Raw genomic sequence first — 24,332 nt, 5'->3', positions numbered from 1 at the left:
AGTGTCCTCCGTAATGTTCCGCAGGGCGAATTGAGAATCCGCTTGGGTGAACCAGATGGCTGCGTGCGATTCCCAAAAGCCAGGGAGCTTCAAAGCTACAGATGGACTCCATCGCCATGTTCTTGAAAAGGGGTCACAAATTGTGGAGCTATGCTCACACGATAAAGCCGGACAAAATGGACGACACCAGGAACGAAGTTTCACTGAGCTATTTATTCTAGCTCAACTCAAAAGAACTCAAAAGCACTGAATAGCCCATTAACACGGGCGGCAATTTATATCAAAAGTTCACCACACAAAAGCCACGCCTCTCAGGTGGGGCGTGGTATGCAAATAAGTCAGCCACGCCTCTCAACGGGGCGTGGTATGCAAATCGAGAGTCCGCCCGGGCAAGGCAAGTCCGGACACGTCCGGGCGAGTCCGGGCAAGTAACCGCCCGCCGGTTACGTCATTGGCCGGTGCAAGGTGATTGTGTCATGCTTCCGGTAACCGCTAAAGTATTTTGTTATATTAATGGTATAGTATTCATTTGTGATTGTAATTATGCAGTTTGGAATGAAATTGTAGAAAGATCGATTATAAAGGAAATTATGTGAGTGTTTCCACCTGTGACATTTGCGATTCACCATTTGCAGTTTCACCATTGACTGGGTATAGAAACATTCAGCTGCAGTAAATTTTTTGTCCAAGGCCTTCACGGACCTGCTGTGAATGCCTGAAGTTGGACAGGAGGAATCTCAGGAATGCGGAATTTATTGGTTCAAACTTTTTGTCCGTGTTTCCGGCCTCCCTCCCGTGCATAGTACGGATACCTCACTAGTATCATCATAAATATGGAAAAAGTGTAATATTACCTGCCAAAAATAAATAAATCAGCCCTTGAATCATCATTGTGATGACCCATGTGAATGAATGCCATAGCATAGAGCCGAGACAGTGCATTTCACCTTTAATACATCAAACATATCATATCGTACATAATAATGCTTCAGCAATTAAATTGATCATTATAGTTGTGGATTGCACAAATATTGCATATTTGTTATATTTAAGAGGCACATTGGAGATGTATTATTATATTGTGCAAACAAATGCTTTATTAGTATTTCACTCCCTCCCTCCCCACCAGCATCCTCTTGCTCTGGTTGTTATTGCACGAATCAGATTGAATGACTCTTAAGTTAGTTTTTCCTCATCCACACAAGAGAACAGAAATTTAAGCGAGTTGGCTGAGAAAAATTGATCCCCTGCCGTCTTTCGTATTGAAGAGTTAACATTTCAAGTTAACCCAAAAACAAACTTAAGAAACCAACGGATCATGTTATAGTTGACCTACATCACCAAAATTTCTATTTTAACATGATTTAAACACTTACACTTTGGGGATTTAAGCACATAGTAAATAAAGAAAAACCAAGTCATACCTCTAGGCAAAACATAGTTTGGAGACCACACTATACTCACTCAAGTTTGAGTTGGAGCCTGATTTTTTGGCTGGAGAAGTAGGACCACCTGGAAAATCTGATACACGAGCTTTGGCACTGGAAGCTGCACCAACATCCACATCACTGCGGGAGCGCTGCATGACACCTGGTGTGGGTGCAGACTTGCGGGGACTTCCAGATTCTGATGAGATCGTATTTGGGACACAAAACAACGATTAGATATGGTTATAGAAGAGCTATTTTTCATATATATATATATATATATATATATATATATATATATATATATATATATATATATATATATATATATATATATATATATATATATATATATATTTTATATATCTATATATATCTATCTATATATTTTATATATCTATATATCTATATATATAGCTATTCTATGTATATATATATTATATATCTTCTATAGATATATGTATATGTATATATATATATATATGTATATATATATATATATATATATATATATATATATATATATAAAAATAAATATATATATATATATATACAAAAAAATATATATATATTGTTACAGACACGACTTTGATGTTAAGGTGGGCCGAGCGGAATGGCCGTCGTGTCCGCACAAATTACCCGATTATACTCGACGTTGACGGAGCCGCGCTACGCTGGATCAATAAAGGAAAAGAAGACACCCGGCTGGATTATAATGACAGACACCAATGTTTCGATTCTCAATTATATTCGTACGGAAAGGTTAGATTACAGGGGCTAGAGGTATATCACAGGAAGACAGGCACTTAGACACACTCTTATATTGACCCCGGACAGACGACAGATAAACGGGACAACGGCTGACTCACACGGGGATTGATGGCAGGGAAAGGCAGGTATCGGTGGCTCCAGGTGCGCCTGGGCTCGGGGCAGAATCCACACGGTTCGGTCCGGTCCAAAGATGCGGGGAGGTCACAGCGCTCGGAGGTAACGTTCTTTCCCAGGCGGGTTCGCTTCCTCTCAGCGATCGCAGGCAACGTTCTTTCTCAGGCGGGGCGCCTCTGACTCAGCGCGCGCAGGTACTTCTTTCTCCAGCTGGGGGCGCATCTCACTCACGTCCGCTAAGTCGCCACGTATATCCGGCGGGGAGTGACACGCCCTCGGCTCGTTAGCTCCGCCCCAGATGGAATCGGTCCGCCCTTCTGATTGGGTGCGGGGGGGTTACCAGGCTCCGCCCTTGACGAGGAGCTGACAGCCAGCCCCTCTGGTAACCCCGTGGAGCGCCGAGCCGGTGTGAGGACGCATCCTCCCCCGCGCCGCCGCGCCGCCCCCATCTCCTCTGTTGTTGTAGTTATAGTTGTGGAAGAAGATGGAAGGAGGTATGGAAGATGGAAGGAGGTATGGGAAAGGTCCTAAACTCACTACTGATGCCATATAATCACATTCTGGTGCAACGAAGAGTCATAATTAATGGAAACGAGGCCTTAACTGACATAGACTAAGAATAACTAGCAAGATGTCCGAAAGTTGTCTACGTGTGGTGCGGTGGACCTGGGCACGACATTTAATGGGGGAATAAGGGGAAGGTCGGCTCTACTGATTGTTGTTTACAGACAATGGGACTAGGGAATGGGGGATTGGGGATAGTTGGGGAGTATTGGGGAAAATAGGGGAATATTTACAAGCGGATATGGAGGCCAAATTCCATATTCGCAACATTGCACCCTTCTCTACCCTCGGGGCGTCCCGACCCGATAAATTTTTACCTACTTTAGTGTGGCACGCAATGTAGTTCCCTCTACTATTAACTCTACCCTGAGTGCGACAGTTTTACAGATATTCACAAATGAGTAAATATGTCCCCCTGCGACGTTGCACCCTTCTCCTCACAGAAACACACCCACAGGATAACCGAATCCGGAAAGAATTCGCAAACTAAACATACAGCCGGTAGGGAGCATTATTTACACGACTACGCTGCTATTTACACTACGATCCAGGACCTGTTTTTGGAGGAACACATGCAGATGTTATGCATAGAGAGAGCGCGCTTGCCAGCATCGATACACCAACCCACGAGTGCTCTGTGGCCGACGGCCTTTAATAACGTGCAGAGCACCCCATCCCAGCATCAAAAGCACCACCCCACCACCAATCGGTGCAGTCACCATTGTTCATTGGAATAAAAATAAATTCGACAACCCCTAACCCTGCAGGTGTCTCTTGCTCTTCGTGTGGCCTTCAGTGGTGTTAATTAACAGTGGTTCACCTTTATGGCATAGGTGCCACGTTGACCCATAGGTCCATCAACGGGTGGTGCTTGGCCGCAAACGAACTGCGGTCCATTGTGGGTGGCCACAAACATTGCGGTCCATATGGTGTATCGATCCAGGCAGCCAACAGCGAAAGTGCAGGCCCACAACTGCGTAGCCAGCACCTCTCTCTCCTCTCTCTCTACCCCAAAGCCAGATCCTCGGAGGCGGGAGACAAAAGAAGCAGACAAGTGAGTAAGGTGGTAAGGGCGCAAAAGTGCACGCAATATAAGGTAATGCACACTGGGGGCACATGGGAACCAGGTGAGACAGGTACGTTCCTATCGTACGCCCCCCCCACCAGGTAACCTACATGGCCCCTCCCTTACCCCTTACTGTATCCACACAACACAACACCACTCATAAACATCTACTTTACAAATCAACAAACATCCCTACTGTCTTCCCCGTTCCTCCCATATACCAAATTCGTCTTCTCTCCCTCCTAACCAATCAAATTTGCCATTTTCAACTGAACATCAAAATTTGCCATCACCAATTCATCATCAGTCCCTCCTAGGGAGGGAGAGATGGAATCACCCCAATGTCTCATCCACGTCGTGATGCGTCTCACAAATCCTCACAACAATTCTTACTTCCTGCAACACAAAACAAAGAAAACACAGGTGTGGAGTCATCATCATCACCACAGGTAAGTGGCTGCGTATGGTGCGACAGGTTCATTAATCCTAACTATTTCCTAAATGACTTTAACAACTTTACACTACCCGGGGTCTTTCTCCGGCCAAACCATTGGCCCTCTTACACTATGGGTTCTAAAAACCAATTCCCATTGGCCAAACTGTGGTGCTCTTCAATTTGGGGTCTCACTCCCCCGATTCATCTCCCGGTGCCCTCGCACAATTTCTGGGCTGCGGCGTGTACCTCTCCCAGTGGGTCTACCCACCTGCACACCTCCACCACTGCAGTTGCCTCCGAGCTTACCTGCTCCTTACCCTAACCTAACTACCTGGGGAAGGCCCTCTGGCGCTCTCCCCACTCGGTGCCCTCTCTGGCACTGGGCTACCCGGGTCCATCCTCCGGATCCTCGGGCCCCATCCACAACTCTACCGGCTCCCAGAGCCCACCTGCGGCCTCACCTGGCCGACATCCTCACAGTGGTGGAGTGCCCAACCAACTACACACACTAACAGGCTACACGCCCAGCCATTTCCACAACACTAATGCACCCATCCATGTACCATTCTTTCACCCGCACCACAAATGCCAATATCCAACCACAATTTACCTGTACCCTCTACCTAACACTTACACTACCCGCCCCGGGTATCCGTGATGGGGGTCCACTCTTCCCCCATTCACACCTTCACACCATGCACACCACTCCGTACCACTTACTCCAACTCTCTCCACACACCTGTATTTGCACACCTGTGCTCTCACACCTGGTGCCACCTGCACCCTTCTCTCCCCAAGCGCATTCGCGCTGATCCACACACTCACTACTCACACACTGCTCCACACACCTGTCCAGTTGCACACCTGTGCAATCACACCTGTTCCATCCTCACACACACACGGCATCATCTCATCTAACTACTCCCTTCTGAAACTTGCGCTTCCCAGTCGTCCCTTTAAACTATTGCGCTCCCTCGTCATTATCATCCATACTAATCTACCTGCGTCCCCACTACAGGTATCAGTCGCTAACTAATCTTAACGTCACCTAATGTCATCTTCTAGGGCCCTATCAATATAACCTAACCCACCCGGGCTAGTTTTCACTGCCATACACCCCATAAACTATTGCTCCTTTGCCCCCACTATGGGAAGGATGGTGGATTTGCCATCCCACCACATCGGGGGTCTCTCACTACTAATTCGGCACATCAAATTTCAACAAATCAAAAATTTGGCCAATCACTACCCATCATCTGCCAATCATCACTGCCAATCCTTTGCCAATCACCAAATTTTGTTTTTCTCTAATTTTGGGGCCAAAACACTAACCTCATCACCCAGTCTACTCACTACTGCCTCTCGGTGCGCCAATTCCCGTCCAAAGCCCGGCTTCGTAAAGCCAAGCCATGAATGCGGGTTGTTCTGTGCCAGCGGCTGGATGCGTCCGGCATTCGGTGCAGGGACGGGGGCTTACCCGGGCCGAGATCCCACGCACCATCTCGGCACGGAGCCATCCCATGGCTCGATCTCGGCCTGCCGGAATGCCTCACCAAAAAGTGGTCGCCATGATGACCCTTCCTATCCTGCCGCCCGCTCCGCCTGGTGGAGCACGGACGCGGCCGTTCAAAGCGAGGCCCAGCACGCACCGAGGGCCCGATTCGGCTAAAAGTCGACCTAACCTCTAACCTGGTTACCGTCGATGCTTCACCTGGATGCTTACACCCCGCAGCCCGTTCCTTGCTCACACATCCAGCCGTGCCCATGCTCCTTGTACCGTTCCTTACACACCCAGGTACACCCATTCCACTCACAGCCTTGGTCACACACCTGACCACCGAACACTTGGCACACACTCGTTGCTCGCACACCTCACCAATACACCGCTTCGCGCCCCCTCCTCGGTCACCTCCTCTGTGACAATCACAGGTGTGCCCTCATTCGCACACCCTACCACGTGCCTCACCACCAACTCCAGCGTGCATTCCCACTCACGCTCTACCATTCCAGGCGTGCATCCTTCCATCCCAGGTGTACATCCTCGCTCACCTGTCACAACTAACTCACGCTCCATGTCACTCTCACTACTTTCACCTCCATTCCTGACAACGCACTCGCCCTTACTCCCGACAGCGCACTCTTTCCTCATGCACCTGTCCGTTACACACCTCTCTCGCGCACACCCTTGCGCACACTCTCCCGTCACACCCTCTGCAACACTCACCACAGGCGTGCATTCTTCCTTGCCTTTGACAGCGCACTCTTTCCCCATGCACCTGTCCGTCACACACCTTTCTCGCGCACACTCCTGCACACACTCTCCCGTCACACCCTCTGTAACACTCACCACACCGCGCTTCCATGTGCTCCCTCGCACACACGCTACGACCGACTCACTCTCGCCAGCACCCTCACTCCTTGGCACACACTTTTTCCTCACACACCCCAGAGTCGGACTTTCTCGCACACCTCCTTTTTCGCACACCAGACCTGTCGCACACTTCACCAACGGCCTCTCACGAACACCCGGGTCCATCTCGACCCCCAAGCTTCTTAAATCCCCTGGCGCATCATACGCACGACCATATTGGTCACCACTTACACCGGGTCCTCTTTCTCTTCGCTTCTCCTCCATCACCTGCGAATCCCTCATCCGGTTAATGAGCACATCATCACGATCCAAACACAGACTTTGGACCAATTCTTTTATCTCCTCTTTTATCTCTTTCTTATCCCCTCTCCGTCGCTTCTTAATTTCGCTCATCCCTTCTTCCACTTCTTCTAATTTGTGCTTCACCTCTTTTATTCCCCGGTACGTCTCCTCAAGCTCATCCTCTAAGGCTACCTTGACCGTTTCCATGTGCGTCCTCACCTGCCGGTCCGTCGTCTCCATTACCTCTATCACCTCGTCCAACCTCGTTGTCAGTCCCTCACGTACCATCTGACATTCCCTCTTTGTCGCTATTAAGTCGTTTTTTATGTCGTTTTGTGTCGCTTTTAAACCTCCTAATACCGCAGTGTTCCTTTGAACCTGCTCCACTAACTCCGTTTGTCCCACCGTCAGCTGCTCCACCTCCTGCGTCAGGTCCTCTATGCCCCCTTGTAACTTTACAGTCCCCTTTCTCACCTCCTTCTCCATGTGCTCCTTACAGTGTCTCACCTCCTCGCGCACTCCTCCGACCTCCTCACTCACTCCTCTTCTGATCTCCTCCCCCATCACTTGCATCTCCTGCCCAGATGCCACCCTCATCTGCTCCATTTCCTCCCTGTGAGCATCCAATTTGGTTTCTACCCCCATTCTGACCCCCTCTATCTGCTGCCCCATTTGGTTAACTTCCCTTTCCGCTTGGTCCCTCATGTCCCTCAATTTGCCTTCCATGGTGTTTTCTAACCCCTCTAACCCTCTTTGCATCCCTTCCATTTGATTCTCTTGAGCGGCCATTCTGTTTTCTACCCCCGTTAACCCCTCCTGTATTTCCCCTAATCTATCGTCTAATTTCCCAAATTTCATGTCTAATCCCTTAAAATTATTGTCTAATCCCTTAAAATTATTGTCTAATCCCTTAAAATTATTGTCTAATCCCTCACTGGTACCCCTCGCTTCGTCCCTCATTACCCCCAATTGCTCACTCTGAGCCCTCGCTTCGTCCCTCATTACCCCCATTTGCTCACTCTGAGCCTCCATCCGGTTCCCCATTACCCCCAATTGGTTACTCTGCAGTTTGAGGGACGCCTGCATTTGCGCCATAAATTGCTCCATGAGGACCTGCATCTGGGCCATCCCTCCCACTTGTGCAGCGGGTGCGGCCGCCGTAGCTATGTGCGAGGCGCCATTTCGCGCGTCTGCTACCCCCGCTGTTTCGCTCTCCTCACGTGTCTCAATTTGGTCCTGGACCGACCCTGCTTCACTCTCCCCTACCGGACCCCAGCCGTCTTGATCCGCCATAGCGCGACTTTCAAAATTCGAGTTTCGTAACACAAATCCAAATTTTGCTGTTATAATTTCGTCGAGCGCAGTAACCGCGGGACCGCGCTCCGGATCGATTTTGTCGAGCGCAGTACGCGCTCCGAATCGATTTTCCCTCCCAAAATTTGGGCCTAACTAATTTAGTCCCGGGTCCGAATCTCACTCCTCGACACCAATTGTTACAGACACGACTTTGATGTTAAGGTGGGCCGAGCGGAATGGCCGTCGTGTCCGCACAAATTACCCGATTATACTCGACGTTGACGGAGCCGCGCTACGCTGGATCAATAAAGGAAAAGAAGACACCCGGCTGGATTATAATGACAGACACCAACGTTTCGATTCTCAATTATATTCGTACGGAAAGGTTAGATTACAGGGGCTAGAGGTATATCACAGGAAGACAGGCACTTAGACACACTCTTATATTGACCCCGGACAGACGACAGATAAACGGGACAACGGCTGACTCACACGGGGATTGATGGCAGGGAAAGGCAGGTATCGGTGGCTCCAGGTGCGCCTGGGCTCGGGGCAGAATCCACACGGTTCGGTCCGGTCCAAAGATGCGGGGAGGTCACAGCGCTCGGAGGTAACGTTCTTTCCCAGGCGGGTTCGCTTCCTCTCAGCGATCGCAGGCAACGTTCTTTCTCAGGCGGGGCGCCTCTGACTCAGCGCGCGCAGGTACTTCTTTCTCCAGCTGGGGGCGCATCTCACTCACGTCCGCTAAGTCGCCACGTATATCCGGCGGGGAGTGACACGCCCTCGGCTCGTTAGCTCCGCCCCAGATGGAATCGGTCCGCCCTTCTGATTGGGTGCGGGGGGGTTACCAGGCTCCGCCCTTGACGAGGAGCTGACAGCCAGCCCCTCTGGTAACCCCGTGGAGCGCCGAGCCGGTGTGAGGACGCATCCTCCCCCGCGCCGCCGCGCCGCCCCCATCTCCTCTGTTGTTGTAGTTATAGTTGTGGAAGAAGATGGAAGGAGGTATGGAAGATGGAAGGAGGTATGGGAAAGGTCCTAAACTCACTACTGATGCCATATAATCACATTCTGGTGCAACGAAGAGTCATAATTAATGGAAACGAGGCCTTAACTGACATAGACTAAGAATAACTAGCAAGATGTCCGAAAGTTGTCTACGTGTGGTGCGGTGGACCTGGGCACGACATTTAATGGGGGAATAAGGGGTAGGTCGGCTCTACTGATTGTTGTTTACAGACAATGGGAGTAGGGAATGGGGGATTGGGGATAGTTGGGGAGTATTGGGGAAAATAGGGGAATATTTACAAGCGGATATGGAGGCCAAATTCCATATTCGCAACAATATATATACAAAAAAATACATATATATATATACAGACTTGGCATTTAATATGGAATTTTTTTTTTCTTGACTTGGGTTTACTTTCTTAACTCAGTATATCAATCTGGTGAGTTTCTTTTACACTTTGATGATTTATTTGTTAAAAGAACCATGTCACTGATTGTCTGTCGCAGCAAGAAGTCAACAACAGGATTATATAACAGGTGGCATGGCAAAATGTACGGACAGGTGCATTTGATGATTGGCTTCACAGTCGGGTATACAAGGGTTGTTGCGTTATGTATTATCGGAAAACAACTGCTGCACATCTCCAAACGTTATTGCCGCTTCCTCTGGAGATGGTCCGTCAACTAGACAATGCTGTTTGTCATGGAGTGGTGGCTTTAGGAAATTACGGCATGAAACAGCGTGCTATTGCTCGGCAGTATGGCAACACTCGAGGTCAGGTGTCAAAGATCCTGAAACGAAATGCTCAGAGGGGTGTCCCTACTCCAATACCGAGGCCAGGACGTCCCCGCAGAACCACAAGGAGGGATGATCGCCAGCTGCACCGGTTAGTCCGCAATGGCCGTACCAAGTCAGCTAATCGGCTTAGGGCTGAGTGGCAGCAACTGACAAATGTGCCTGTATCCAGAAGGCTAGTCAACCAACGACTGGTTCAAGCAGGCTATCGTGCCAGGCGTCCCCTGAGAAAGCCACGGCTAACCAGACAACACCGCCAGCGCCGATTGCAGTGGGCCAGAGAGCACCGTCAATGGCAGCCAGGACACTGGAATCACGTGATCTTCAGTGACGAGTCTAGATTTCTGGTCTATCGTCAAGATGGCCGCGTCCGAGTGCGCAGACAAGTGCATGAAGCCTACAACAAAGATTGTATAGTGCCAAGAGTCCAAGCTGGAGGTGGTGGGGTGACCGTTTGGGCTGCTTTTCATGCAGTGGGCAAAACTGACCTGGTTGTTCTGAATGGAAACCTGAACCAGTTCAAGTACAGGGCCAGTCTGGAAGAAACATTGCTTCCATTTGCTCGTGCAGCCTTTCGAGGAAACTTTGTCTTCCAAGATGACAATGCACGGCCTCATCGTGCTCGCATGATCCAACACTTTCTTGCTGACCGTGGTGTAGAGCATATGGAGTGGCCTGCCATGTCCCCGGATATGAATCCGATAGAGAACTTGTGGGCAGAATTAACGCGTCAAATCGACCACTTGGACCAGCAGCCGACCTCTGTGCGTGAATTGCAGCAGACTATTGTCACTGCATGGCAAGCGATTCCTATCCAAACCTTGGCAAATCTCGTGAACAGCATGCCTCAACGTGTATGTGCTCTCCTGAATGCTCGTGGGGGTTACACGAAGTACTGAACTGTAATTTTACTGTCCGTAATCCCAGTCGTAATTTACCTTTTCTTTTTGTTTAAAAATTTTTTTGGCTAATGTGCAAAATAAAGAGATACTTCTGGAAAACGTACAGAAGTTTAACACAGTACTGTCCATGAATTGAGTTCGATATAAGTTTTCAGCACTTTCAAGGATCAATTTATTTGTTTTGAAATGTCAAATGTGGTTTTTGTTTCTTTTAAAGGTCACATTAACAAAATCTAGAATAATTTCAACATAATTCCAATGAACTTTTGGTTGTAAGACATCTTGAAAAGTAAGTTCACCCCCACAAAAAAAATATTCCATATTAAATGCCAAGTCTGTATATATAATAGAAAGTTTTTGTTGGTTTGTTGGTTTGTTTGTCTGCATGCACTAATCTCCTGAACGGTGAAAGATAGGAGGAAACCTCTGAAACAAAAAATGTCGGGACGGGCCCCGGGAAGGTTATAGGCTAGGTGGCGAGGCCGGTCGAGGCCGCCTCGGCCGGGCTGGGTCCATTTCACAAAAAATCTTCTTCTTTCAAAATTCTCTTGAAGTACAACTTATGCACTTCATAGGAATATCTGACTGATTGCAACACATGCTTTCAAAATTCTCTCTCTCGGGGCCCAACAGAAGAAAGAACAAGGAATCGTTGAACACTAACTGATACTGGGCTCGCGTCAGACCTATGTACAGAAAATTAAATTCATTCAAAAAGAACATTCAAATGCGTCTTTCACTGAGGAGAGGCTTCTGTCTGGCCACTCTGCCATAAAGCCCAGATCGGTGGAGTCTTGCAGTGATGGTTGTCCTTCTGGAAGTTTCTCCCATCTCCATACAGGATCTCTGGAGGCCCTTCTCCCCCCCGATTGCTCAGTTTGGCCGGGCGGCCAGCTCTAGGAAGAGTCCTGGTTGTTCCAAACTTCTTCCATTTAAGAATTATGGAGGCCACTGTGCTCTTGGGAACCTTCAATGCAGTAGAAATTTTTTTGTAGGCTTCCCCAGATCTGTGCCTCGACACAATCCTGTCTCTGAGCTCTGCAGGCAGTTCCTTCGACCTCATGGCTTGGTTTTTGCTCTGATATGCATTGTCAGCTGTGAGACCTTATATAGACAAGTGTGTGCCTTTCCAAATTATGTCCAATCAATTGAATTTACCACAGGTGGACTGCAATCAAGGTGTAGAAACATCTCACAGATGATCAAGAGAAATGGGAGGCACCTGAGTTAAATTTCACGTGTCATAGCAAAGGGTATGAATACAAAGGGTATGAATTATGTCAATGTGATATTTCAGTTTTTTCTTTTTCATAAATTTGCAAAACTTTCTAAAATCCTGTTTTCTCTTTGTCATTATGGGGTATTAAGTGTAGATTTATGAGGGAAAAAAATGAATTTAAACGATTTCAGGATAAGGCTACAACATAACAAGATGTGAAAAAAGTGAAGGGGTCTGAATACTTTCTGAATGCACTGTACATGAATCGTGATTTACACATACACATGCACGATAGTGATTTATAAACATAGTATATGTGACATGCTATACTATGTATTATATACACACATATACTTGACATGAACTGCATGCATTATATACACACATATAATACATGACATGTTGTAATGTATATTGTGTGCACGTTATGCACGACATACTCCACATATTTTATACACAAACAAACACACACACCAATGCCTGGCCCGTTCCCTTTTCACCCTCTTCAATGCCCTCTGCACTTACTCTTCTATGATCTCCACCAACTCCACTTCAATACTGCACCCCTCTCTGTCACTAGCCTCCTGTCACCATCCTTAATCACCACCCCACCCCAATTTCATGTCTTTGCTCCTCATCCATGTCACGAGCCCATTTATAGATAATCTTCCTCCCACCATTCTCTTCCAACTTGTTGTACACCTCCTCTTCCATGTCATTCCTCGTCTTATCCACAGCTCTCCTTGCTGCTTTCTTCTTCTGTCCATGCAGGTGCAGCAACCCCATATCCGGATGTCTCCCTCTATCCTTGATCTTCTTTACCCTCTTCCAAACCTCCTTTTCACCAACTGCCTTTGCTCCTTCCTCTGCCAACCATACTTGGTTTATATCCCTGAAACATTCATGGAAATGTAGAAACATGAGAAATATATGCGTGTATGAGAGGAGTTGGGTTTGTACCATTTCCTGTTAATACAATTAGCTAGTGGCGGCCGTGGTTATAACAATCACACTTTTCCTTCCACCAATAGATGCAAAATTTGAGTGCAATTTCTGTTGTGGCTCTGCAACCAAACAAAATATATACGTATGCTTACAACAGCACTCTCAGGCCACACAACTGCCATCCCCCTATATTCCCAAATACAATGAAAAGTAAATATCATTTTAAATGTACCTGCCCATCAGTGTTGGGCCTGTGCATCAACAAGCCCCTAATATGACCTTCCCGTCAGTGTTAAGAAGCTCAAAGATTTGGTTATAACACACATTTAGGAACCTTCGGCCTTTCACGAGCGTACATCGTCATACGTTTTTGCAATACAGACTGCAACATATTAACGTTTTGGATGAGTTGAGCAATAAGTTCTCTGTTTTGTTGTGCAGAGCCACACTCCATTCTCACAGGTCCGCTTACAAGAACTTTCGGCTTCTTTAAAAGTTTTTTGGGTCGTTTCATTCTCCAATCCTTATCTGGGAGGTATGAAATATGTCCAGGCCACACCAACTTACTTCGTTGCTCGGGGTTTCTGCGCATGCATGCCGAGCAATCTGGGGAGGATTATGTCATTTTGAAAGTCGCGTATTGAAGTCAGGTTTGGCAATTGAATAACAAATGGTACAAACAAACCTTTTCTAATATACAAGTCAAAACATTAGGTACTTTACTTAAAAATTTGAACTTCATTTGCTAAATTCTCCAGCCCTCCCCCCATAAACATCATTTTATTGGTGTTATATTGCACATCTTACAAGTCTCTATCTTCAATACGTTTTGTGAGATATGCACTTTTCTCAATATACAGCTCTTCAGCAAACTTCTCTTATATCTGTAAAAGCACTGACTTTTGGATATTGCTGCAGCCGCTGTCTGTGCTCCCATTCTTCGCCGTCCAAATTGCCGGCTGGAAATAGAAACAAAAGACATTCAATAAACACATTTTATCAGTCAAACTTCAGTGGAGATTTAAATATCACAGTTGCAAAATGATAAAGCATCACCTACTGCTGTGATTCCACATCTTATGATGATACAAATGGCGACAATGGTTTTCATATTCATTCACTGCTACCAAAAGCACAAACAGTTGATGCTCCATGTCTCTGAATCAAACTGCCACACTGGTGGTGACTGCATGGCAAGGAAACTAGACTCGCATCACAGAGGTTGTCGGTTCAAATCTAGCTAATTGAAGTTCAGATATTTAGGATTTGAATTCCAGGCTTCTTCAAACTAAGCTATTTGCAGTATAATTAGCAAGTCGCGATTGAATATATATATGAATGATCGTTTTAAGGCCATTTTCCCCGTGAGAGTGGGGGTTAGCCTTGCAGGCCCCATGACAATCATGGTTCCCTGTTTGAGGCAATGTTTTTATGGCCGGATGCCCTTCCTGACGCCAACCCTTGGTCACGCTCTTACGATGCGCAGGGATAAGGTGTACCTAATCTAAATCGGGTACACACCGGGATCATTCATCCCAGCAAGCACCGCCAAGTACGTTCATTACATCAATAGAGACAATAAAAAATATATAAAAAATACAGCAATTGCTGCTTACTTGAGGCTCTCTTGAGAACTAGAAGAGGAGCGGTCGGAATGGGGCAGCAGTGAAACTCCATTCGCTGGACCACGAGCGTTTTGCAAAGCCTTTTGGTAGGATTGTTCCAAACTCGAGTAGAGAGTTCGTGCCACACTGGGCAATTGGTTGTGTAGACCCCAGTAGCACCTGTTTACGTATGTGCAGAGTAAATCACTACATGAAACTAAACTAAACTAAACGACATGTAGCAGGAAATTAACTAAAATACTGAACCAGCTTCCAGATTTTCCAAATTAGCCATAATTCGCATTTTCTCGACTTGGGGCACCCAAATTAATCACAATACTCTAATAAACCCTCTGCACACCATTCAAATAAACCACAATTTCACTTAAACCGCCACTACCATTCAAATGTATATGAAGCTTTTTTGTATTGGAAGTCGAAGCTCTTGGAAGATCTAGATGACAGGATGGACCAGAACACAACAGAATAAGGGAAACAGCAGAAAATTGGAGAAATGCAGACAACAGCAGGATACAGAAAATAGATACAGCATATGACAATGACAACAACAACAACAGCATACATACAGCATACATACAGCATACATACAGCAAAAGCAGCAGCAGAAAATGCAACAGCAGAAAATGCAACATCAGGGTAGAGGGACACAACTAAGGGACAATTGGTGAGGGAAAGAGATTAAAGGGAAGGGAGGAGTACACAGGGGATGAACAAGCTGGATGCAAGCTCAAGCACAGCAAGCAGAAGGGAATACCATGGATGAAACATAAATGTAACAAGAAAACTAAAAGGCTTGGGTGGTGGAAAGGGGGGCAGGAGGTAAAAACATAACCCTGAAAGGAATGGTTGGGCTTGGCAGAGGTTTCCACAGCATCAAGCTTAGCGAAATGTGAGGCAGGGGAGCCAGCCCAGAGAAGAGAGCAGTACTCCATCAAGCTGCGGATGAAGGCAATTTTGGTGGATAGGAATTTAGGTGTCCGTTGAGTGCCACATGTTGGCATGTTGGCACATGTTGGCATGAGTGCCACATGTTGGCTACGAGAGTAGAGGAAGTCAGTTAGCCATGTGTGGAGTTGGCCTTGGATGCCATAGGCAGGGAGTTTGAAGAGTAAGGCAGGAATGCCAAACTATATCAAAAGCACAAGATGTGTCCAGAGAGACTGCCCAGATCTCATGTCTGACATTGAGGGCCTCCATCCATTGTTGAGAGAGTATAAGCAGCATGTCCAACGTGGAGTGACTAAGTCTGAAACCAAATTAGTGATCTGAGATGAGGATGTTGGAGAAAAGGAAAAGGAAGGATTTCATATCAACTGTGATGATGGATTCCATGACTTTGCTGATGATTGGAAGCAAGCTGATAGGTCTGCAGTTGAGGCATCAGTTTTTGCACCTTTTTATGTAGTGCAGTGATGTTGGTGGACTTCAAAGCAGATGGAGATGACAAATCACAAATGATAGGGTGAAAATGGCAAAGAGAGGATGTGCAAGAGCAGCAGAGCTGATGTAAACGTAAACTGATGCCGTCTGGTCCAGGAGCAGAGTCAGAGTTGAGGGTTGAAAGAATCTTCTCCACCTTCTCAAGTGAAAAAGACAGACTCCAGGAGCAGTTGGGTATGGCAGGGAAAGATGGGTACCGAGAGCGAGGGAGCAAACAAAATTAGGAAGCAAACACAAAATTGACACATTCAGCCTTCTCACGAGAGGAGTCAACTGTCGTGACATTTGAAGAGAGGGAAGGGATGGAAAGGGAGCATGCTCCAGAGACATTCTTAACAAGGTACCAACAGGTTTTATAGGAGAGAACAAGTTTGAAAGTTCATTCTTGAGTTGGACATATGCTGTTTTCTGTCTTCTCCTGAGAGTGGACACGCACTTGTTGCGGCCTTTTTGGAATGCAATGATTGCCTTCGGTCAGACTTGCTTACTAGGAAGAGAAGGTAAGTTGTTTCAGAACAACTGTCTCACGACAGGATTCAGTGTATCATGGGCGGGGAGAAGGGCTAGTTTAATTGAAGACGAGATGGGATAAATCTATGCATGAGAGAGATTAGTTTACTGTGGAAGAATTCCCAGGCTGAATTAATATCAAGGGCAGTAGATATGGAAGACCAGTACTGAAGAAAGATGGCTGCTTTCAGTCCCTGCCAATCTGCCTGAGTGAACTGCCAGGCTCGCTGGCATCAATTGCTCTGTGATCAGGCCATTAGAGAAAAGGAAGAATTTGATGTCAACTGTGTTGATGTATGCCGTTACTTTACTTATAATTGGAAGCAAGCCGGCTTACAGTTAAAAGGACCTGTAGTAAAGCCAGGCTTATTTAATGCAGAAATGTTGGCTGATTTCTAAGTAGACTGAGATGGCATGAACAGAGCAGAAAGAGGATGTGCAAGAGCTGCAGAGCAGGTTTTTAAGACTCGTGCACTGATGCTGTCTGGGCTTGTTGCAAAATCGAAGTCGAGGGTTGCCAGAAACATCACCTTCTCAAGTAAGAAAGACAGTGTCAAGGAGCATTTGGATGCAAGTGGGTAGGGTTTGTGTGTAGGAGATTTGGAAGCAAACACAGAATTGAGGCATTCAACCTTCTGACGAGCACATCTGGATGTGGTGCAGTTTGAAGTAAGGGAAGGAGTGGACAGAGAACATACACCAAAGACAGACTTGAAAAGGCAACACCAGGTTTTCTAGAAAAGAGACAGGTTTGAAAGTTCAACCTTCCGGTTGGCTCAATATTGTTTCCTAGCTCTCCTGAGAAACACAGAACCTTTTGAAGAAGAAAAATTGACAGAAAATGCACTAATTGGCTCGTATGATACATCCTTAAACCACAAAATTTGAATATACAAAACACGTTATCAGCTCGTATTATTCTTCTCCAAGACATTGAATTATGGTTTCTAATGCTATTTGTTTTACCAAGCGAGATTACCTGTCAAAAAGGAAACTTTAAATTTATACATTCATAGCGAGATATGAAACCGATTATCTATCAACTGCTTTTGAGCAACGTACATACAACGATGCAATACATATATTTGTGCCTTAAGGTCCCACTCCTCACAAGGCTGTGATATCCTCTTTAGAAAGTAGGTTGTGGAATGTTCCGGAACCCCACCAAGGTGAAAACCCCAACAGATGCCGTCCGCACCTCCCACGGACAAGAGGGGCTTGAACACGCTCCACCATGTAGCCCTCACCAGATATCTGCTGAACATGCATGGTCGGAGTGGGGGCCGCCTCTGCGTTATTGCTCCAAAGATTCAGAACAATCAAGTGATCAAGCGAGGTGGCTATTCCAGGTGGTATATCGGGCAAGCACTAAGTTCACTGACCAAACTTCACCACCTTAAAAGGCAGGCAGTGGTCAGTTGCCTACCTCGGCAGATACCCAAGAGTCACTCTCTCAGGTGGAGGATCGCAAGTAAACCTCAATTTTGACTCCGTTCATATGGGCAGCCAAAGTCCAATGGCTTTTTGGCCAGTGGACCCCAAAAAAAACAAGGAAAAAAAATAGACTAGTTCATTTTTTCTCGCAAAGGTTTTGTCAAGTGGAGCTGAAAACTGAACACATTCACATCTGGTACAAACAGCTATCAAATGGACTCATGCCAAAGTCAAAATCTTACTTTCGTGCCACCATTCTTGCTTCTGAATCAGCATCTGAAATTCCCCTCTTCACAGCTCCTGACAAGGTGCTTCCATGTCTGTCAAGATGGATGTTGATGGGCAGAAAGGAGAAAGGAAATATTAGTTTTGTAAAAATAAACCACACCAGTGCACCAACTCCAAAAAAAATTGGTTGCCTGCCTCCATAAAAATCCCAGAATTAAGAGTAAACATTTCATTACGAGGGGTGTTCTAGTCCTTTTCGGAAAGTTGCTCACAATAATCCAACACCACAATAAAAAGTACAATGACATGCATGCATACAAACGCTCACACACCTTTTAATGGCCTCAATTATTTTGCTCTTCTTGTGTGGTAAACTGAGGAAAGTTTTTGGTCCGAGCCTTGCAGAAAACATATGCCCATGCCTGGCGTTCAACTGATGGTGATTTGAGCAGGAATTTGGAAATTATTTAGGATGCTGGCAATAACTCGCCTACTCTTCACTAAGGACATGGTGGGATCTTTAACGTCTACAAACTAATGCTGGCAGACCGTAGATGGGACTCCGTCATCCGAGGGACGGTACACACAACGAGAAGGCGCCCTGCATGAAAAACACCAGTGCAGCAGTTTATAGCTAGGATGAGATTCAAACCCAGGTTGTTCAAATACAGTATTCAAATGGTGCAACTACAGTACAATTGTTTGTAAGGGTGCTTTGTATCGAACAAACAAATCTTCATATTACAACAATTCGTTCCACACTTCAAATAATCTGTGCAAGAGTCCCATGCATGGAGATATTTGTTGTTCAGAAAGAAGCAGCCAGTAAAGCAAAATAAGCCTCCCCCTTCACAAGGTGGTTGACCAGATCATGTACGATCTATAGTTATTTCACATTAACTTCACCACAAATATGCAAGTGCTTTGATTGAAAGTGCCGCTTCAGCAACTAATCAAAATAAAGACCAATTACTGCACTGTAGTCACAATAAGGAAGCCGGACATTAAAAACACACACACACACACACACACACACACACACACACACACACACACACACACACACACACACACACACACACACACACACACACACACACACACACACACACACACACACACACACACACACACACACACACACACACACACACACACACACACACACACACACACACACCATTCAGACCCCTTCACTTTTTTCACATTTTGTTATGTTGCAGCCTTATGCTGAAATCGTTTAAATTCAATTTTCCCACATCAATCTACACTCAATACCCCACAATGACAAAGAGAAAACAGGATTTTAGAAAGTTTTGCAAATTTATGAAAAAGAAAAAACTGAAATATCACATTGTCATAAGTATTCATACCCTTTGCTATGACACTTGAAATTTAGCTGAGTTGCCTCCCATTTCTCTTGATCATCTTTGAGATGTTTCTACACCTTGATTGGAGTCCACCTGTGGTAAATTCAATCGATTTGACGTAAATTTTACTAATCCTCTCCAAAATAGTTATAAAAATCAATATAGTCATGACGTTAAGATTCACTTTGTACCAGTGAATGTGTAGTAATCCTCTAGTGTGGGAAACCCTCAGGTACTCATTTAATCAAAATCATCCGTCCACAACTTTTTGAGATATCCTGCTATGTATCGTTTTTGGCCCTATCTCCCAATGGTGAAGAATCACTTTAAACCGACAAAGATACAAGAATCTTTAAAATATATTGGAATAGTTTGAGGAGCACAACAGTTTTCAGGAAACCTGTATGGCTACCAAAATCACAATACAGTTGTTGAAGGCAGGTCCACATAAGGTCCATAAGTTCATTTCACCAGTATTTAGTCCCTCATCTTAAAAGCCTAAATGTGACTCAATGGAGTACAAGCTCTGCATTTGCAGACTCTCCTCGAGTTACGACGTAGGCGACTTACGACGACTCACACTTACGACCGTCGCAAAAATCTCAGTTGCTCCTTGTGCCTCGCGCCGACAACATCCCTCACATTTATATGTGTTTATGTTATAGGGTACTTTATCACTTCTTATTACAGTGCTACATTATTTGTGTACCTCATTATGTACTTGTATTTTTGTAAGCTTTTTTGTACAGTAAAACGCATTGTAATGTCATAAAGTCTTTTATTTCAAACCTTTTATTTATTTTACTTATTGTACAGTGTATATGGATTGGAATTGGATTATCGGATTTAGGCTGTATGACTTTTAACAAATGATGCTATGGTGGAATACGGACTTGGAAATATGTAATAAGTAATATATAATAAGTCCATGAGGGTTGATTCGACTTACGACTACTTTGACTTACGACTTGCTTGTCGGAATGTAACCCCGTCGTAACTCGAGGAGAGTCTATAATCCTTTATTGGCTACATTTATGGCTTAGAGACAACAAAACTGAGACACAACACCAACAACAACAGGCACTTTAAGGCCATTTCCCCTGCAAGAGCAGGGGTTAGCCTTGCGGTCCCCATGACAATCTTCTCCATTTTGCCCTATTTTCTGCATCTCACCGAGTTAACCACCTTGCCCGCATTTCTTCTTCGACCATCTTTAGCCAAGTCTTTCTCGGTCTTCCCCGTCCTCTCCTTCCTTCTCCATTAATTTCCATTACTCTTCTCAACCAGTCACTTTCATCCTTCCTCAACACATGACCAAACCATCTCAAACTGTTTCCCTTCACAGCATCCATCACAGGCTCTATTCCCATCATCTTTCGCAATTCATCATTTGTCTTCCTCTCTCTCAACGATACTCCACACATCCACCGAACCATTCGCATTTCCACCCTTTCCAGCCTTCGTTGCTGCTCGACGTTCATGACCCATGTCTCGCTCCCATAAATCACAACACTTCTCACACATGCAGCATACACCTTTCCCTTCAGCTTCAACGACACTCCCCTCCTCGGCAGCACACCACTCAGTTCCCGAAACTTCTTCCATGCACATATCACTCTAGCAACGGTTGCCGAGTCTGATCCACCTTCTCCATTCAGCATGTCTCCTCGGTAACAAAATGTTTTCACACCTTCCGGCTTCACGCCGTTCCAAGATCCAACTCAACATTTCCTCCATCTGCAGCTCCCTCTGTGCACACCTTACACTTGAATGTAGCTGCCACACTGGTTAATGACCCTCTCAAACCACTACATTTTTGATGAACCCACTCAGCGCACATTGTACATTGAATGGAATTCACTCCGACACCCTTCCTGCACACAGCACACGGTCACTTCCCAGTTCTTTACACCTCACCACATGCTTTACCACTTGCCATCACCTTCGTCTTTCCGATATTCACCTTCAGACCTTTTGTCTCCATACATTCCTTCCACTTGTTCATCTTCTCCTTCAGTCCATCCATACTTTCTGCAATCAACACCAGATCATCTGCATATAACAACTCCCACGGTAAACCCTCCTTTACGTTCCGAGCCAGCACCTCCATCACAGCTACAAATAGTAGTGGACTTAGTACCGACCCCTGATGCACTCCCAAGTTCACCTCAAACTCACCACTGTTCCCGTCCTTCGTTCCCTTACAGCTGTGCGCGCTCTTTTGTACATTGCCATCACTACTCTGATCAACCATTCCTCCACTCCCAATTTCCTCAATGCCCATGTCACTACTTCACGTGGAACCCTATCGAATGCTTTCTCCAGATCAACAAACCCAAAAAACAGCTTCTTCCTCTTCTCCATGTACTTCTCCTGCAACTGCCTCACAATAAAAAGCGCGTCTGTCGTTCCTCTTCCTGGCATAAATCCAAACTGCATTTCGTCAATCTTCACTTTCTTCCTTATCCTCCTCTCCAACACCGTTTCCAATACCTTCATTCCATGCTCCAATAACTTTATCGTTCGATACGAGCTACAGTCCAGAGGGTCACCTTTCCCCTTGTACAGAGGGACGAGGGTACTCAGTTCCCAATCCACTGGAATGCGACCTTCTTTCACCACCAGATTACAGATCTCTGTCATTCTCTTCACACCTCAATTTCCCACTGCCTTCAACATATCTCCCACAACTCCCGTCGGCCCTCCCGCTTTTCTACTCTTCATTGCTTTTATCGCTTCCTCAACTTCCTTCTCGGTTATCTTCTCTGCTGGTCCTAAAACTGGGTTACTCTCTATGTTGCCATCCCATTCATTCTCGGCATTCAACAGTATTTCCATATATCTCTTCCATCTTCCTTTAATTCCATCTTGGGTCCACAACGATTTGTCCAACTTCATCCTTCAAGCAACTCACCCCCATCACATCACACCTCTCTTTCGCTATCTGCTTTGCAATCCTGAATACCGCTCTCTGACCCTCTTCCAAATCCAAGCGTTCTCTGAACATTTTCCTACATGCCTCCTGCGCCTTTGCTACCTCTTTCTTTGCAGCCTTCTTGGCTGCCTTATAACTTTCATGCTCTGCCTTTTCTGCCCCCATTCCCTTCGCCTTCTGCCACTCCTTGAACTTCTTCCTCTTCTCATCAATCTTCTTTCCAACTTCATCATCCCACCCCCATGTTTCCAAGTGCCTCGGTGGTCCTTTTGTCCATCCACATACCTGTCCAACAGCTCCCAACAGACTATCTTTCATTGACATCCAACCACTTTCAAGCTCAACCACATCATCCTCTACCATACTCACCCTCTCTTTTAATGCCTCCCTCACTGTCACCTCTTTCAATCTCCACACCTTCATTCTCGGTTGGTACTTCACCCGCCGAGCTCTCCTCGCACCTTTCACCCTTATGTCGCAGATAACCAAGTGGTGCTGTGAAACAGCCTCCTCCCCCGGGATCACCTTTGTGTCCCGGAGGTGCCCCCTATCTCGCCTACGCACCAGCAGGTAGTCAACGGTTGTTGTTGACCCACCTGACGTGTATGTAACAAGCTTATTATCCTCTTTCTGGAACTGAGTATTACAAATCAACAAATCAGCTCCATCAGCAAACTCCAAAATCCTTTCACCTTCTCCATTTCTCACACCATATCCGTAACCCCCATGAACTCCCTCAAAACAGTCCATACTCCTTCCCACATGTCCATTTAGGTCTCCTCCTACCACAACAACTTCCTCATCTTTCACGTTTTCCATCAGCTTCTCTATCGCACACCAGAACTTGCCCTTCTCTTCATCGCTCCGACCAACCTGGGGAGCATATCCCGAGGTGACGTTCACCAAGAGCTTTCCAATCATCATTTTCACCATCATCAACCTTTCACTCACTCTAGTCACACTCACCACACTGTCTACAAACTCCTCAGAAAACAGGACACCAACAACATTCATGCCTTCTGGGCACCCTTGCCATACAAACTTGTATTTCTGTCCCTGCCTACCCTTCACCATTCTCACACCACTTCCCTTCCATCTCATCTCCTGCACACAACATATGTCCACTCTTCTTCTGACCAATACTTCCACCACTTCAAGGCTTAATGGCTTAGAGACAGTCAACCATTAATCCCCAGAGGGTAGCATTATAACCTGGCTTAGCAGATAAATGCATTTCCAGCTTTCAGATTTGTATGTGCCTCTACTACTACTACTCTGAGTGTTTACTCCATTGCCTCGATTACATTCAGGTACATTTCCTATTAGTTGACATCTTTAATGAATGAATGAATGAATGATCGTTTTAAGGCCATTTTTCCCTGCTAGAGCGGGGGTTGTTGACATCAACATATGATGTTGTTGATCAACATATGACATATTAGTTGACATCTTCATAAAATAAAATAAAACACAAGCCAAAAAGTGCTAGAACACTTTCCTTTCCTTTTATGCACGTGTAATTCAGCCATTGTCTGCCAGACATGCTTTTAATGAACCATTTTTGATTTGATTTGATTCGACTTCTTTTTTCTT

The 24,332-nt window shown here is 45.8% G+C and overlaps 1 protein-coding gene across 20 annotated transcripts in view; it reads right to left on the bottom strand.

Annotated features, from left to right (window-relative positions):
- LOC137433857 (CLIP-associating protein 2) overlaps positions 1-24,332 on the bottom strand; it is a 186,780-nt gene that overhangs the window by 107,143 nt on the left and 55,305 nt on the right. For all 20 annotated transcript variants that reach the window (XR_013624324.1, XR_010985755.2, XR_010985754.2 and 17 more), the window contains 4 exons: positions 18,449-18,526; positions 14,814-14,981; positions 14,098-14,156; positions 1,465-1,626 (listed from right to left, as the gene is read on the bottom strand). Coding sequence is in view for 16 of the 20 variants with exons in the window: in XM_068126315.2 (XP_067982416.2) it covers positions 1,465-1,626; positions 14,098-14,156; positions 14,814-14,981; positions 18,449-18,526 (467 nt within the window). In the remaining 4 variants the exon portion in view is untranslated. The remainder of the gene's footprint in view (positions 1-1,464; positions 1,627-14,097; positions 14,157-14,813; positions 14,982-18,448; positions 18,527-24,332) is intronic.

The sequence above is a fragment of the Myxine glutinosa genome, chromosome 1 (genome assembly GCF_964187855.1).
Source record: "Myxine glutinosa chromosome 1, kmMyxGlut1.1, whole genome shotgun sequence".
NCBI lineage: Eukaryota > Metazoa > Chordata > Myxini > Myxiniformes > Myxinidae > Myxine > Myxine glutinosa.
This window is presented reverse-complemented; position numbering and strand designations above follow the sequence as displayed.